The 16,804-nt window shown below is 55.5% G+C and overlaps 2 protein-coding genes and 1 long non-coding RNA gene across 5 annotated transcripts; 1 reads left to right on the forward strand and 2 right to left on the reverse strand.

Moving 5' to 3' along the window:
- Nucleotides 1–1,728: 1,728 nt before the first annotated feature.
- On the reverse strand, nucleotides 1,729–9,744 carry LOC102558763 (zinc finger protein 154-like). 2 transcript variants are annotated; one of them, XM_059717868.1, is made up of 7 exons: nucleotides 9,448–9,744; nucleotides 8,316–8,508; nucleotides 7,997–8,169; nucleotides 7,425–7,551; nucleotides 3,915–4,031; nucleotides 3,212–3,393; nucleotides 1,729–2,522 (listed from the first exon to the last, which is right to left on the reverse strand). In XM_059717868.1, exons 1-7 carry the CDS (start codon nucleotides 9,727–9,729, stop codon nucleotides 1,875–1,877), a joined length of 1,722 nt encoding a protein of 573 aa, XP_059573851.1. In that variant the 5' UTR covers nucleotides 9,730–9,744; the 3' UTR covers nucleotides 1,729–1,874. The 2 variants fall into 2 exon arrangements, with proteins under 2 accessions (XP_059573851.1, XP_059573850.1); XM_059717867.1 differs by having other exon boundaries at nucleotides 1,916–2,709.
- Nucleotides 9,613–12,952, forward strand: LOC132245497 (uncharacterized). Of its 2 annotated transcripts, XR_009457226.1 has the most exons (3): nucleotides 9,623–9,697; nucleotides 10,933–11,107; nucleotides 12,344–12,952. It is a non-coding gene; the product is annotated as an uncharacterized LOC132245497 (long non-coding RNA). The 2 variants fall into 2 exon arrangements; XR_009457225.1 differs by lacking the exon at nucleotides 10,933–11,107 and having other exon boundaries at nucleotides 9,613–9,697.
- Nucleotides 12,953–14,067: 1,115 nt separating this feature from the next.
- Nucleotides 14,068–16,303, reverse strand: LOC132245494 (nipped-B-like protein A). Its single transcript, XM_059717899.1, has 3 exons — nucleotides 15,690–16,303; nucleotides 15,351–15,516; nucleotides 14,068–14,217 (listed from the first exon to the last, which is right to left on the reverse strand). Exons 1-3 carry the CDS (start codon nucleotides 15,994–15,996, stop codon nucleotides 14,196–14,198), a joined length of 495 nt encoding a protein of 164 aa, XP_059573882.1. The 5' UTR covers nucleotides 15,997–16,303; the 3' UTR covers nucleotides 14,068–14,195.
- Between the last annotated feature and the right edge of the window lie 501 nt (nucleotides 16,304–16,804).

Here is a 16,804-nt window from a genome sequence, read left to right on the forward strand (position 1 = left end):
GGGTGGAGCGGTGCCGTGGCAGGTGCTGCTCGCTGGCCTGCTCTTGGCATGGGGAAGGGAACGCCGTGGGACATGCATGGCCATGGGACCCAGAACACACACACGCACAGAACCCAGGCATCCAAAACACACACACACACACACACACAAACACACGCATGCATGCACACCCACCCAGGCCCCCAGTGTGCACACCCATGCACAGAATCCAAGTGTCCAGGACGCGCACACATACAGTGACCATGTCCCCTGCTCTGGGTGCCTACCCGTCACTCACCAACCAGCCGCAGCTGACACTCCCAGCCTGCGCTGCATCACTGTGCCAGCCTCTCCCTGCCTGTCCCCAGCGCAGCTTGGCCCTGGAGCAGGGCAGCAGCAGTCGGGCCCATGGGAGGGGCACTGGGCTCTGCAGTGTGCACAGGGCAATGCCATTCATTCTTAAGTGGAACGGGGGGCAGACCCAGGGCCCTCAGCTCAGCACTTGGTGCCCTTTGTTACGCCCAGCCATGATGCCACGCCACAGAGCCAACCACACCGCTGGCTTCTCTCTTGCACCGTGGCAGAGCTGCCAACCTCATTCCTTATGGGAATTAAGATGCAATGAGCAGTTGCAGGCAGGGGGCAAGCGGGGAGGTCCCAGGTGACCTCCGCGGAAAACACCGGAGAATTGCCCCCCCCCCAAACCAGTCAGACAAAACCCATCCCACCTGGCACTTGGCACAGCAGGGGGTTGAGCTGCAGCTGGCTCTGGGGTGGGTGACGGGGCTGGATATAACAACCCCCTCGATCCCAGGCTTCTGACCCTGCTCCAACCCACCAGTCCCCACTCCCCTCCCACAGCTGGAAGAGAACCCAGGCATCTGGCCTGCCAGCTCCCTACCCACCATTGCTTATGAGCACCAGGGTGGCTTCTTGTCCTCCTCAGCAGGTGTCAGAAGAGGTGGTGTCCCGGACCCCAGAGTTCCTTGTCCCCAACCCTAGAGCAGTTGAGGCTGGCAGGGAGCTGCAGGGTCACATCCAGTCCAACTGCTGCCCTTGCCTCCAGCAGTCAATTATATAGCTGAGAGGTGGGCAAGAAGGGAAGCCTTGCCCCAGCTCCTTGGAAACAGCCTATCTGAGCACCCAGCTGGGCCCTTTCCTACTGGAGGCTACCCAATAAGCTCAGTGGGCAGCTCCCCTTGGGGTTCTACCTCTTTCCAGTCTGTTCCTGCCCCACTGCTCGAGATGGATTCACCCCAATGAGCCCACAGGGAGGAAGTGCCAAACCAGCCAATTGGACTCCCCGTGGCAGCAGGATCTGGGGACAGGACAAATCCACAGCCTGGCCCCAGACCCTGCCTGTGGGGGTACAGGGAAGCTGTGGTTCCACTTCCAGGTAACGCCCCACTGTGGCTCAGCCCCTACCCACGGCTTGCTCCCTGCCAGTGGCCTGGGACCCGCGCACTGCTGGGAGAACAATGAAGCCATGAGTAGCTGAGGCCATTCCTGCCAGCCATCACTAAACTACGTATGAATTATCACTTAACTGTTAACCTGATATAACTAGAAGAGGTTAAAACGACATTTTAAATGATATCCCTAATTGCAACCAAACCTGCCAGAGGGAAAGCAGGGAGAGCCACAACAAGGAGAGATTCCAGAGCCCAACACTATTAAGTCTAGAAAAGAGACACTCAAAGGGCAGGGACATAAGAAGTATTTACAAAATAACACAGCAAACAGGAAAGAGAAAGTCCATAGGGATTTATTATTGACCATTTCCCCCCAGGCAAGAACCAGGGGTTGCAACAGGAAATGAGCAGCTTGTCAGCTGAAAGCTAATGAAAAAGTTCTTTTACACCCAGCCTGAAACTAAAGTGTGGGACGTGTGGCCACTAGATGTGGTGGAAGCTAGGGTTTAGCCAGATACTCACAGCACTATTGTGGCTTCTCCCCTGCATAGATACGCTGGTGATTGGCCAGGCTGGAAGAGTAGGTGAAGCTCTTCCCACACACAGATCATTCATGTGGCTTTTCACCTCTGTGGATGCCTTGATGCCGGGCCAGGTGGGAGGATTGGGTGAAGCTCTTCCCACACTCAGAGCACTGATGTGGCTTCTCACCTGTGTGGACACGCTGGTGCCGGGCCAGACTAGAGTACTGGGTAAAGCTCTTCCCACACACAGAGCACTGATGTGGCTTCTCCCCTGTGTGCATGCGCTGGTGTCGGGCCAGGTTGGAGGAGTGGGCAAAGCTCTTCCCACACTGAGAGCACTGATGTGGCTTCTCCCCTGTGTGGATGCGCTGGTGGATGGCCAGGCTGGAGGAGTCAGTGAAACTCTTCCTGCACAAAGAGCACTGATGTGGCTTCTGCCCAGTATGGATGGGCTGGTGCCGTGCCAGGTGGGAGGACCGGGTGAAGCTCTTCCCACACACAAGGCACTGATGTGGCTTCTCTCCTGTGTGGATGCGCTGGTGCTGGTCCAGGTTGTAGGACTGGGTGAAGCTCTTCCCACACACAAGGCACTGATGTGGCTTCTTCCCTGCGTGGATGCAATGAGACTCATCCAGTTGGGAGGACAGGGTGAAGCTCTTCCCACTCCTAGGGCACAAAAGTGGCTTCTCCCCTGCATGGATGTGCTGGTGCTGAGCCAGGTCAGAGGAGTGTGTGAAGTTCCTCCCACACTCAGGGCACCAATCTGGCTTCTCACCTGCGTGGTGGCACCAGTGCTGAGCCACGGAGAAGAAATGGGTGAAAGTCTTACCACACGTGACACAGCGGTACTGACTCTTCCCCCTATGAACATGTTGGTTTGGCCCTAGGTCCTGAGGGGCATGCAAAGCTCCTCCAATATCTGGTGAAGTGGTGGGGCAGCTCTCTAGAATGGATTTCAGGGTAAGGAGCCAGGGTCGAGAGGCAGGTGAAGTCCCTCCTGCACTTGGTGCATAGGTGGGGCTTCTCCCCAGTGTGGCTTCTCTTGTGCAGAGCCAAGAGTGATGGGCAGCTGAAGGTTTTCTGGCACTCAGGGCAGGGGTGGGCTCTGCCCCTGGGCTTGGCAGGGAACTCCCACTTCCCTCCAAGGCCCTCCCCACTGGCTCAGCTCAGATGCAGGGTCTCTCTCCAGTGAAATTTTACCTCATAGCTCTTCAGCTCTACAAATCCTTCCCTGTGCCCAGGGCTCTCTCTGAGTTCTCTCCCTTCTCCACTACCACACCCAAGGGGACATGGTACCTGGTTTGCTGCTTTCTCCCTCTGCTTTTGGGGCCTCCCCTGACTCTTGAGCCATTGGTCCTCCTCAGGTCTCAGGGACTCCATCATGCCACAACTCCCTGAGGAAGTCCAGGTTGGCTCCAGGTTTGCTGGCCCTTCCTCACGACCTTGCTCCTCAGCTCTGCTCAGCAGCCAGGCGCCTCCTGCGTGGGGAAGAGAATGTGGCTATTCCCTCTGCTGCGATGGGGCTGTGAGCGCGACTGGACCTTGGCACTTGCGTTTCCTTAAGAGAACAAGGTCCTTCTGCCAAACCCCAAGTGCTCGAGGTGAGGGTGGGGCACGTCCCTGTGCTAGGCTAATGTTTCTTGCTTGAATTAGGCTTTCTAAGGCCTTCTGTCCTACAGCAATGGCGGCTCCAGGGGGAGACTGAGCTGAGGCCTCCACCTGGATGGGCTGACATGCTCCAGAAGCCAAAGTGCAGCATCTGTTACCAGGGTGAACAGCCCCATGATGGATTTCTGGGGCTCACCAGCAGTCAGGAGTGTGTGGGGAGCATGGCCTTACACTAGACCACCTGCTTCTCCTTGGTACAAAAAGCCTCTGGTGATGAGGCCCAGGTGGCCTCCACATCACCAGAATCTGCAGTGGGACAAAAGCCCCCTGTCACTCTGGGCATGGAGCATTTCTGAGAGGGGGGTTAGGGGAGGGGACAGCCACAACTCACCTGGCAGCAAGACCTCCAACCCTGAGATGTCCCCACGTTCCTCATCGTCACCAACCCAGAGCTCCTCTTGCCCTCGCTGGATGCGGCAGATTAAGTTGGGTGTTGGACCTTGATATCCTGTTTAATGCAGGGGTTAAAGACAGTTAATGACTGGGTACTGGACAAAGAATAAGAAACTGAGATTTAGGGTATGGATACAATAAACTCAAGGGCTGTACTGAGTATTGTCACCCAAGCAGGAGTACGAGGAGGGGGGCAAGCAATGTGTGGAGTGGAAGTGCCCGTGACCCCACCCCAGAGCCCTTGCAGAGCCTGCACTGGCCCCTTCCCCTGCCCCCCATCCACAGGCCATGTGTGTGTGAGGGGGGTCATGGTGCTAGGGGGCAAAGGGGGGCACTTTTAATCCTTCTCCCTTGTCTGCTTCTGCCTCTCCTAGAACTGGAGAGAACCCAGGCATCCAGACCTGGCTTCTGTACCACAGCCCCACTCCCCTCTGAGGGGACCGAGGTGTCCAGGGCTCCCAGACCTATCCCACCCCCACTTTGGGCCAACTAAGCAGCCCCCCTCCCTTCCCGGCGGGGGGGATGGTCATAGGAAACAAAGCACCGATCACTCTGAGATATAAAAAATGACCTGTGATATGGTAAAGAGCAGAAAGACAAAGCTTTCACTATTTACAAGGCACTAAAACGAAGAGACACTAGGCACACTGGTGGCTGGATAACACCTGTCTTATCAGTGTCATTCCAGGCAAAGGACTGGGAGTGAGTTTCTTTCTGGGAAGGTTTCAAGCAAGGCCTGGCAGCAGGGAACAGAATTCAGGACAGATGGCTGACCATAACACTTCTCTCTGGGAGAGAGGGCCATTCCCCAACAGGGTGGAGGAAGGGAACATTTCTAAGAACTTCAGTGGCAACAAAAGCAATCATCCTATCCAGCAGGAGGACTGTCCCAGAAGGGAGATGATCACAAGGTGGGCAAATCCTGCAGAGTTTGAAAAAAGATCCGGGGAGTTCTGGGTATGGACAGCTGAAGGCAGAAGAAGACACCGTTTATAGCACATGAAAGCCTGTAATGCAGGACCGGTTGACATAGTCTTTGCTGAGTTAGAGGAAGACCTGAAGCCCTAAGGAAGTCCTTCGGGGGAATTGGACGGAAAAGAAAGCACCAGAAAGGCAAGATGACCTTGCAGAAGGAAAGTCCTTCAGCCCTGTCCACAAGCCAGAACAAGCCCTGTATCAGAGACCCTCTAGAAATGACAATGGGTTTTCACCAGCTCTGCACCAAGTGCACCCTTTTTTATCGCCACAATGGATGTCTGACATGCAGAGGGATTTTGGGAGGAGGACGAGACACCTGAGAACAACAGAGCGAACTTGGGAGCAGGTCTTCAAGTAAACACAGCCAAGCCAGAGCCTGCGGCCTCTGGAGATGAAGACTTTATAGATTCATAGATGTAAGGGTTGGAAGGGACCTCAACAGATCATCGAGTCTGACCCCCTGCATATGCAGGAAAGAGTGCTGGGTCTAGATGACCCCATCTAGATGCTTATCTAACCTCCTCTTGAAGACCCCCAGGGTAGGGGAGAGCACCACCTCCCTTGGGAGCCCGTTCCAGACCTTGGCCACTCGAACTGTGAAGTTCTTCCTAATGTCCAATCTAAATCTGCTCTCTGCTAGCTTGTGGCCATTATTTCTTGTAACCTCTGGGGGCGCCTTGGTGAATAAATACTCACCAATTCCCTTCTGTGCCCCCGTGATGAACTTATAGGCAGCCACAAGGTCGCCTCTCAACCTTCTCTTGCGGAGGCTGAAAAGGTCCAGTTTCTCTAGTCTCTCCTCGTAGGGCTTGGTCTGCAGGCCCTTAACCATAAGAGTGGCCCTTCTCTGGACCCTCTCCAGGTTATCCGCATCCTTCTTGAATTGCGGCGCCCAGAATTGCACGCAGTACTCCAACTGCGGTCTGACCAGCGCCCGATAGAGGGGAAGTATCACCTCCTTGGACCTATTCATCATGGATCTGCTGATGCACGATAAAGTGCCATTGGCTTTTTTGATGGCTTCGTCTGCATGGGTCACTAGAGACAGTTGAGAAAATTAAGTCCTGGGGGTCAAAGCAGCAGAGGCTGATAAGACTTCTATTACCTTCTAGTGGATCGTAACTGAAGGAGAAAAGGGTTTTTATACAGCACTGATTGAGCACGCTCAGAGTCTTATACATGCGGCACAGGACTCACTAGGCAGGACAGGGCGGAAATCAGAAGCATTCCCGAAGGAACAGCTGGCAGTGAATTATTCTGCCCAAGGGGTTGGAGTTGACATAACCATGCCAAGAAGGGAAAGGGAGATCCCCTCACCAAGACAGGTTGGATATGAAAGCACCAGGGGTGACAGGAACCAGGGGAAGGTGGCTGAATGAAATGGAGCAGGATGTTGCACCAGTATTGGTTTATTTGTTTTTAAACTAGTTTGCATCTGTTTTGTTTTAATAATATTTAGTTTTAATTAAGCTTTAGTATAAATCAATAATATTTAGCATGAGTATAGCAGTCATTTTATTTTATGCTTTAATGTAGTGATTTTAAGTTGCTATTATGAATTAAGTTTGTTATTGAATCTTTATCTTTTGTTATTTTGTTCTTATATATATTTGGATGTATGGATGAATAAATGAAGAGTGAATGGTAAAGACAGAGTAAGCTATATATCAGCAAACAAGTTGCCAAATGGTGAATGATGTTGAAGTGGCTGAAGAATCCAGTCTGTACCAGGCAAGGAATAAAGGTAAACAGAAAAGGTAAGACTGAAGACAAGGTCTGCAACATCTCAAAACTAGAGACTCCGGACACACCCTGCACCAGCGATAATGGAAGAGTGTTGTAAAGACACTGATTGAAGAGCAACACCTAAAGACAATGATGCATGAGCCTAACCAGTTGTCAGAATGGAAAAGTACTGAGATTTTAGACAAAGAAGCTACAGCATCAGGAAAGGCAGACCAGTCACTCAACACCAACTTGATAACCCCTGTAAAGGAAAGAGACTTAGCAGCAGGAGGTGGAGACTCTGTGAACTTCACTGGAACACATCTGTATTCCCCATTCCTGATCTCATATTAACTAGGCTGCCCACCTAGTGTATAGTATTTGAGCAACACACTTTCGTAACTATAGCATCTGCAGAGTAATTGAGAGAGAGAGAGAGAGAGAGAGAGAGAGAGACTGTGTGTGTGAGCGCACTCTTTTGAATACTATAATCAATAAATGTGGCATTTCGCCTTATCCTCCTCATAAAGTCTCATTCATTATTTGAGCTAATTGGTAATTTGCGCAACAACGAGATGTCAGTATGAAACACGAAAGACACCTGATCACGCAGGGAACCATGGGGAGGATGTGGATTTCAACCCTCAAGGGAAGGCTGACAAGGTCAAGAGTGCAGAGAGACAGGGAGAAGAAAATAAGCGTCAGCACTCACATGGCTGCAGGGAGAAGGAGGAAACAGCTTTACCCAGAGAAATGAGGGCTCGGCAGTTCCTCAGCATCTGGTACCGATAAAGCCCCTTCTGTGCATCCTCCAGCAGCTCCCACTCCTCCCGCGTGAAGTACACAGCCACATCCTCAAAGGCCTCCCAGAGCTGCAGGCAAAAGCATTACCCCATGTGTCTCCTGTTCCAGCTGCCTCCAGTCTGTGCTGCCTGTTTCTGGGATCCCTCTGCGCGACAGTTCTCTGCAGGCTGCTCCACGACACGCTGGGTGCAAAATCCCCCCTCTTCACTGACACGGGATAAGACTGCAGCCGTGGACATAGGGGTCCATGTGTCCATCCTGGCACAGCTTATTTGGTTCCCTGTGCTCAGCACTTTGAGGCAGCTGAGGCAGCACCTATACAGCCACGGGCTATCAGCACTGGCAGTCAGTCCTCGCAAACACTGGCTGGGTGCAGTTGCAGCCCCTATCACCAGAGGCTCATCACTCCTCCTCTGTCTCCACTTCCCAAATTCTTGACAGTGCCCCTGACTCCTCCCAGACACAGCCCCAGCTGCTTTTCCCACCCCCAGCTGGAGCTGGTGCCCTGCTCACCTCCATGCTCTCTCCCCGCCTTGCGAACCTGCCCTGCCCCTTCTGCAGCTGGCCCCGCTCAGGGCTCAGGGCACCCCGCTCCCCCGGTCTCCCTGGGGAAGTCCTCGGCAGCTCCAGGTTCGCAGACCCTTCTTCAGGAGGCTGCTGCTGAGCTCTGATGAGGGCCGCTGCACCTGCGGGAGGAAGAGAAGGCACAGGTCAGGCCTGGTGCTGCTGGCAGGGGAAAGCCCTGCTCCTCTCCCCTACGGGCTGCGGCAGCCAGAGCCTTCAGCGTGTGGGAGAGGGGGGAGATGGAGGACAGGCACTGCAGTACCCAGACCTTCATCTGACTCTGCGTCTGAAACGGGCTCCTCTCTGGCACCATGAAATTGCTGATCTGCAGGCCCTGGGCTCTCCCTCTGTGCTCCCTCCTCTAGAGACATGTCCACAGGCTGGGCCCGTGGCTGTTCCAGCGCCCCGTTGGGCTGCATCCTGTGTGAGGTGACCTCCTCGACCTTCACCCTCACCGTGTTCTGGGGACGAGAGGGACGTGTCATTGGGGAGCTGGGACTAGGAGGCAGGGCCGCAGGGAACATCTGCCAGGCTCACAGACTTGGGAGCAGCAGCAATGATTCTGGTGAAATGTGAGCACATGGAGTTTCTCAGCCTCCGCCAGCCCAGGCTGAAACCCCGCGGCCAGGGTCACCGCCTCGGCACACGTCTGCACCCTGCGCCCCCACCCCGCGTCTCTTGGGGCAGCACGGCCAGGACCTGCTCCAGCACCACCCCGTGCCCCTGCTGCGGTGATGGCAGAGCTCCCAGAGGTGGCTGCAGACCTCGCGTGGGCCCTCAGCCTCCTGGCAGCGCAGGCCTCAGCACCACGTCCTGGCCGGGGGAGCTCGTTCCCTGGTGCCAGCGGAGCGGTGCGGTGCGCGAGGGCCCCGCGGGGGCTGCTTCACCTCCTGCCCCCGGGCCCGCTGTGCTGGACCAGCTCCTCCTGCAGCTGCTGCTCCACTTGCTGCGGGCGGGCGGGCGGGCGACTGTCTGGGGGCCGCCCCCGGTCCCGGCCGGGGCCGCACCAGGGACTCGTCCCGCTCCTCCGCTCCCGCCGGACACGGCCGGGTCCTGCTCCTCCGGCTGCGCCGGGCTGCGAGGGGAAGGCCCGCGGCTGCCAGGGGCTCCAGCGCAGCCGCCGCTTCGTCCGCCCCACAGGCCTCGTCCCGGCCGGGGGCTCCGCTCCGCTGCCGCACGGGTCTGCGGGGCCGCCTGCGCGGCAGGAGGCGGCGCGGATCGGAGCAGGTGACGGGAGACCCGGGACCGGGACCGACCCGGCCCCAGCCCCACGCTGCCCCGCTCCCGGCAGCCCCGGCACGGGCAACGGGGCCGCCGCCAGGGACACCCCGCCCCCACTCACTCCGACTCGCCGCGGGATCTCCCCCCAAACCTCGGCCCGGCTGCGCCTGCGCACTCACTGCTCTGCCACTTCGCGCCCTCTCCGCACTGCTTCCGCTCTGAGCATGCGCAATGAGTCCCCTTCCCCAGGGCTCCCACCTGTCGGCAGCGCATGCGCAGAAGGCGCTAAAGAAGACACCTCCTCTGGCCGCGCTCCCACCTCCTTCCAGCCGCTGGGGGCAGCAGCGAGACCCGCCGCGTGGTGCACTGCTGGCTTGTCCTGGGGACCCCTGGGGTGAGACGACTGGGGCAAGAAAGGCCAAAACCTCTGTGCGTGTGTTGTACACTATATATTTCTGCATGTATATCTTATTTGGTGCGCGTATGTGTGTGTGTTGGTGTTATGTTTGCACGTGTATGTATGTATGCATCCGAGCATTTTATACATCTCTATCCCTCTATGTGGTTGTTTATATGTATGAATTTGTGTGTGTGTGTGTGTGTATACTTGTATGTGTTTATATACGTGTGCATATGTGCACATACAGAGGGGCATGTTATCTATACATGCATGTATTCTTTGATGCGCACGTGACATCCCAGGAGACCGGCTGGGTGAGGCAGCTAGGACCCGGGGGCCGCACTTCCTGGACACTGTATTCCCAGGAGCACTTGCTGTCTGTCACACAATTGCCCGTGACCCTAGAGAAATCGTTTTCTTTTGCAATTTCCAAGGCAAAAAAAAAAAGTGTTGGGGACGTGCAGTATGCGATGCAATACGGTACGCCTGCGAACACGCAAGCGTGGGGCTGGGAGCACGCGAGACGGGTTTCCCAAGGTGGGCCAAAACTGGTTCCAAGTCCATGCACACATCAGGCCGTGCAGAAAGGTGGTGACTGGCAGACCTGACCCTGCATGTACTTAAGGAAACCTACTATTGGTTATGTTAATTCTAATAGCAATAGGAATACAAATAATATTTTTGCTACCACTACTGCTATTACTACAAAAACAAAAATAATAGTAGTAATAATACGCAGAGTAGTAGCAATAATATTATACCTACTAGATCTATTACTGTTACAATAATAGAAATAGCAAGAGTAGGAATAAGAACACCACTGCTACTGCTACTCTTGGCATTGCTGCTACCATTGCTACTATCATTAGAGCAGTAATAATAGCCATAGGAGAATCATTGCTATGATTGCTATAAGTAATAACACCACCATTCATAACAACAACAGTAGCAGTGATTGCCACAGTCATAATGACTACTACTAATTTTACACAGAGGCCTGTCCCAGCCTATCCAGACAGGCTCAGCACAGCCCTGTGCCCATACACCCACTGCCTTGGAGAAAGGCTTAAAAACAGGACACCCCCCCAAAACACAGCACAAGTGGGCAGGATCCCTGCCCAGCTCTGTGTGGCAACTGGCAAAGCCCAGAAGCCTGGAACAACCCCGAGCAGAACGCAGGCATAGCTACGCCCGCGTCACCCCAACTAGTGGCTGTGCAGCCTCATGTCGAGGCCCCACGTCCCCACACTGGCATTTCTTTCAGGAAAGCTTTGGAGGTGTTGCTCCCCGCGAAGGATCCAGCCCTGCGACCCCAGCTGGAGAGCGATGCTGAGGTCCATGGAGAACCTGGAGGGTGTTTGGTACTGGACAAGAGAGGAAGTGGGCTTCCCTGGACCAGGAGAAGGGGACATGCGAATCTAGCATGTACTCGCGCCCATGTGCGTCTGCCCTGCCCTGGGGCCTGGCTCTCTCTCTAGTGAGGAGACAGAGGCAGCTTGAGCTCTGGGTGGCTGGGTGTTGCAACCTCGAACCAAACAGGTCTCCCAGTCTGCCTTTCCAGCTGACCCAGCACCCCAGAGGGACCTGCTTCTCTGCTCCCACCCAAGGCTGTTTGGGACAGGCAGCAGAGGTTCTGCTAGCAAAGCTGGAGCTGGATCCCAGGGTCTTAAACCTAGGATGTCTCTGGGGGCTGTATTTTATCTGGACAGGAACAATAGAAGCCAAAGCAAGCTCCTCCACATGAGACACAGTGTATTTGGATACTAGCAATCAGGGAACATTCCCCAGCCATGACAACATCCTGCATTTGACCCAGAGGATGTCCTCATACTCTCTGCACTCTTCCCCAGGAGAGGCAGGACCTGCCGTAGACTGCCCCTCCTCCCTGCTGCCCACATTTCCCCCAGAAAAGGTACTCTACTGGACCGTGACTACAGGCTCCTTCCAAAGGGCAGGGGCCTTTCTGCACAGCAGTACATGGCAGTGAGGCCTCGAGTGCACAGTTCTGGAGAGGATGAGTAGCAAAACCTGCCAGGCTGGGCTCAGGGTGGAAGCAGCAGCTGCTTGCAGACCCTGATGGGCAGGGGAGGCCAAAGACAGGCCCTGGGCAAATTTGGAGCCAGGTGTCTGGGGGAGGGCACCCCACTGGGAAGGCACTTCTTCTTCCCCGGGAGCACTGGCTGCTTTCACAGACTGATGGGGAAGGCACAGGCTCCAAGGCTGATATAAAGATTGCTTCTTGGCCCCTTGAAGGCTCAGGACAAGTGGAGTGGTTCCTTAACCTGGCAGGGGAAATACCTTGTATCAGTGTTCATGATGGCAGTTCTGAACTGTATCGTGAGAGAACTGCTCTTCTGCCGTGGTTCAGCACCCGCTGAGGTGTAGCGACTTTAAGCCCACTTTATGACAATGGGAGTCTCTTCCCTTGCTTGCTCCAAGGGCCTTATGGGTAAGGGCAAGCAAAACTCGAGGGCATCTGAACCCCAAGCCTCCAGGCTTCAGTCTGCAAATAGGATACCCCCCAAAGGATTTGGAAACATCTGAAGCCCCAGGTGTGGGTGGAGGATGCTTGCTGGTAGTAGGGCCACTTATGGTTCTGGACTCTTGGATTTGGAATTAGTTTTGGTTAATTTGGCATCAGCTACAAATTCTTATTACAAAAAGTCTCTTTACAGGTTGCCCCAGCGTCTGGGCTGGCCTCTGCCCAAAGTGTTTCCTCTGGCTCCTCCCCACAATCAAACCTTGACAACCAGCCTCTGGATCCTTCTAGTTCTGGGGTGCCCCACAAGGCCTGAAGGCTGCGTGAAATCTTTCTGTACTCCAGCAGGAGCCTGCTTGCCTGAATTCAGCCACCAGCGGGAAGCAAGAAGGTAGGCATCCCCAAGCCTTCCCGGCACTGCTGTCAAAATTATGGATGCTCCCGGGTGTGGATGCGCTGGTTTTTGCCCATGGTGGAGGACTTGCTGAATCTCTTCCCACACACAGAGAACTGATGTAGCTCTTTCCCTGTGTTGATCTGCTGGTGCTTGGTCAGGCTGGAGGATTCGCTGAATCTCTTCCCACACTCAGCACTGATGTGGCTTCTCTCCCATGTGCATGCGCTGATGGATGGCCAGGCTGGAGGAGTGGGTGAATCTCTTCCCACACTCAGAGCACTGATGTGGCTTCTCCCCTGTATGAATGCGCTGGTGTATGGCCAGGCCAGAGGAGTCGTGAAGCTCTTCCTCCAAATAGAGCAATGATGTGACGACTGGGTAAATATCTTCCCACACTTTGAGCACTTACATGGTTTCTTCCCTGTGTGGATGCGTTGGTGCTGGGCCAAGTTGGGGGGGCCCTCTGTTGTTGGGGCCTCCCCTGGCTCTGGGGCTATTGGTCTTCCTCAGGACTCAGGGACTCCTTGTTGCCAAAACTCCCTGATCAAGTCCGGGCTGCCTCCAGATTTGCTGGCCTTTCCTCAGGACTCTGCTCCTCCGCTCTGCTCAGCAGCCAGGCACCTCCTGCATGGGGAAGAGAAACTCAAGGTTACACCCTGCCCTGCTGGCACAGGCCAAACACTGCTATTCCCTCTGCTGCAATGGGGCTGTGAACACCCCTGGGCCTTGGTACTTATGTTTCCTTAAGAGAACATGGTCTTCCTGCCAAACCCCAAGTGCTGGGGGTGAGGGTGGGCGCATCCCTGTGCCAGGCTTATGTTCATTGCGCCATGGAGGTCAGAGACACCCTCTCATCTGGTACTAGGGTGAACAGCCCCACAATGGATTGCTGGGGCTCACCACCAGTCAGAGATGTGTAGGGAGCTACAGAGAGCTTTGACCCACCGTGCCAATTTCCATGGGGGACTACAAATGCCATCGTGCCTTGGGACAGGTTGTTACAGAGGTCTGGCTACCTTGGGGTGGGGAATCAACTCTTACGCTGCTGAATGAAGATGGATATCGAAGATCATGGTATCCCAGGGAAACGAGACCTGTGCCTAATCATCAAGACAGCAAACTCGCCCATCCCCTAGCACAGGGGTGGGCAAAATATGGCCGAGGGGCTGGATACGGCCTGGCAGGCCATTCTATCTGGCCCGCAGGGCCCCTAAAAAATTTAGAAAATTAATATTAATCTGCCCTGGGCTGCCTGTCATGCGGCCCTCAATGGCTTGCCCAAACTCAGTAAGCGGCCCTCTGCCCAAAATAATTGTCCACCCCTGCCCTAGCAGCTGTAGTTAGGGGGAGAAGGGGGGAACAGCTGCTCATCTCCACAGGTTGGAATTTCAGTGCGTGGAAACAACACCTGCCTGGACACACGACAGCAGAAGCTATTTGAGGTCAGCACCTGCAAGGGCAGCGCAGGGCAAGTCTGCAGGCTCCAGGCACCCTGTCGCTCTAGGCAAAGTGCATGTCCGAGAGGGGGGTCGGGGGAGAGGACCGCCACAACTCACCTGGCGGCAGGTCCTCCAACCTGGAGATGTCCCCACAGTTCTCATCATCACTGACCCAGAGCTGCTCCTGTCCTCGCTGGATGCGGCGGATTAAGTCAGGCATGGGACCTCGATATCCTGTTTGGGGCAATAGTACAAGAGGGCTCGTGACTGAGTACTGGATGCAGAATAACTCAGATCTGGGGAATGGATGCAATGAACCCATGGATTTTACTGGGGCCTTGAAGAACAAGGGAGGGTGGACATTTAGCATGAAAGAGAAGGAGTTGCAGGGAGTAGCCATCAATAGGTGGATAGGAAGGGAAGATTTTATAAGAACTATGGTGGCAACAAAAGCAATGATCCCATCCAGCAGGAGGATCAAACAAGAAGGGGAGTTGAGCACACAACACTTGGCAAATCCTGCAGGGTTTGAAACACATGTCCCAGGAGCCCTGGATACAGACAACAGAAGGCAGGAGACACCTTTTATAGCACATGAAAACCCATAATACAGGGATGGCCAATATGGTCTTTGCTGAGCAACAAAAAGTCTTGGAGCCCTTCCCTAAGGCAGTCCTTTGGGGGAACTGGAGGCAAAAGAAAGCACTAGGAAATCAAGATGACCTCGGAGAAGGTAAGTGCCTCTGTCCTGCCCACAAGCCAGAACAATGTCTGGAAACAACAGTGGGTTTTCATGGACGGAGCCATGCGGAGCATGTGGATTTCAAACACCAAGGAAAAGTCTGTGAGGATGAGAGTGCAGAGAAGCAGGGGGAAGACAAGGAAACGAGAGCTTGGCAGTTTCTCAGCATCTGGTCCCGGTACAGCCCCTTCTGCGCATCCTCCAGCAGCTCCCACTCCTCCCACGTGAAGTACACAGCCATGTCCTCAAAGGCCTCCCGGAGCTGCAGGCACAAGCGTTTCCCTATCACTGTCTCCTGTTCCAGCTGCCTCCAGCCCTCACCTCCCTCTGCGATCCCTCTGCGCGACAGCTCTCTGGCTGGGCCATGGCACACTGGGTGCAAAATCCCCCCATGTTAAGTGACACGGGAGGTGGGTGCAGCCATGGACATAGGGGTGCACATGTTGGCCCTTGCCTGGTTCATCATGTTCTGTGCGTTTGGCCCTGTGCTTGGTGAATACCAGCTGGATGCGGTTGCAGCCCTCTCCTCACCCCCCAAACTTTTGACAATGTCACTGGCTCCTCCCAGGCCTAGCCCCTGCCCCAGCTGCTGTCTCTCTCAATCTGTAACTGGTGCCCTGCTCACCTCCGTGGTCTCCCCCTGCCTTGCCAGCCTGCCCTGTCCCTTCTGTAGCTGGCCCTGCTCAGGGAACCCCTCTCCTCCGGTCTCCCTGGGGAAGTCCTTGGCAGCTCCAGGTTTGCAGGCCCTTCTTCAAGAGGCTTCTGATGAGCTCTGCCCAGGGCCCCTGCATCTGCGGGTGGAAGAGAAGGCACAGGTCAGGCTTGGTGCTGCTGGCAGGGGAAAGCCCTGCTCCTCTCCCGTATGGGCTGGTGACTGCAGCAGCCGGAGACTTCAGCATGGGGGAGATGGGGGACAGACACTGCAGCACCCAGACCCATGCCCATCCAGCACCTGGACACTCACCTGGCTCTGGGTTGGGCAGGGGCTCTTCTCTCGGTCCAAACGGTTGCTGGTCCTGAGGTCCTGGACTATCTGTGTGTGCTGCATCCTCCAGAGACACATCTGTAGGTTTGGCCTGTGGCTGCTCTGGCCAGGAATCGCCTGGCTCCTGCAGCATCCCAGTGGGCTGCATCCTGTCTGACATCCCCTCTTCCACCTTCATGCTCACCATAACCTGGGGACGAGAAGGAGATGTCACTGGGGAGCTGGGACTGGGAGAGACGGGGTGGCAGGAGACACCTGCTGGCACACACAGACGGGGCGGCAGCATCGATGGTGAAACACTCACACATGGACCTTCTCGGCCTCAGCCCTAGATGAAAAGCCTGAGCCTGGGTCAGCACCTTAGTGCAGGTCCCCACGCTGCGCAGCACCTGCGCCTGCCTGGGACCTGCCCCAGCGCCCCCAGCTCCACCGTCGGGTCCTGGCTGCCGCGTTTGGAACTTCAGCCGGCACCAGCTGAGCTCCCGCCTGTGGGGAAGGAGCCAGCGCTGATCGAAGCAGGTGATGGGAGACCTGGGACTGACCCAGCCCCAGGCCAACGCTGCGCCCTCCTGGCAGCCCTGACATGGGTAATGGGGAGGAACACCTCCCCCCCTTGCATCTCCCAGCAGCTCCCGTGCCTCCATCTGCTCCCTGCCCCCCCCCACCAGTGCCCCTCACACCTGACCCCCCCACACCCTGTTCGGCTAAGAACAGGCTGCGCCGCGGTGCCCACGTCAAAATGGCAGGTGGTGGCTGGCACCAACCCCACATCAATAAGTGATAGTTTCCCTCTGTTCAGCACTGAGGAGGCCACATCTGGTGTCTTGTGTTGAGTCTGTACCCCCTCTACAGAAAGGTTTCATAGTTTCATAGTAGCTAGGGTCAGAAGGGACCTGAGCAGATCATCAAGTCTGACTCCCTGCCACAGGCAGGAAAGGATGCTGGGGTCAAACAACCCCGGCAAGGTGATTATCTAGCCTCCTTTTGAAGACCTCCAGGGTAGGAGCCAGCACCACTTCCCTTGGAAGTTGGTTCCAGATCCTAGCTGCCCTGACTGTGAAGTAGTGCCTTCGGATGTCTGGTCTGAATCTACT

This window comes from Alligator mississippiensis, chromosome 15 (genome assembly GCF_030867095.1).
Source record: "Alligator mississippiensis isolate rAllMis1 chromosome 15, rAllMis1, whole genome shotgun sequence".
Taxonomy (NCBI): Eukaryota; Metazoa; Chordata; order Crocodylia; family Alligatoridae; genus Alligator; species Alligator mississippiensis.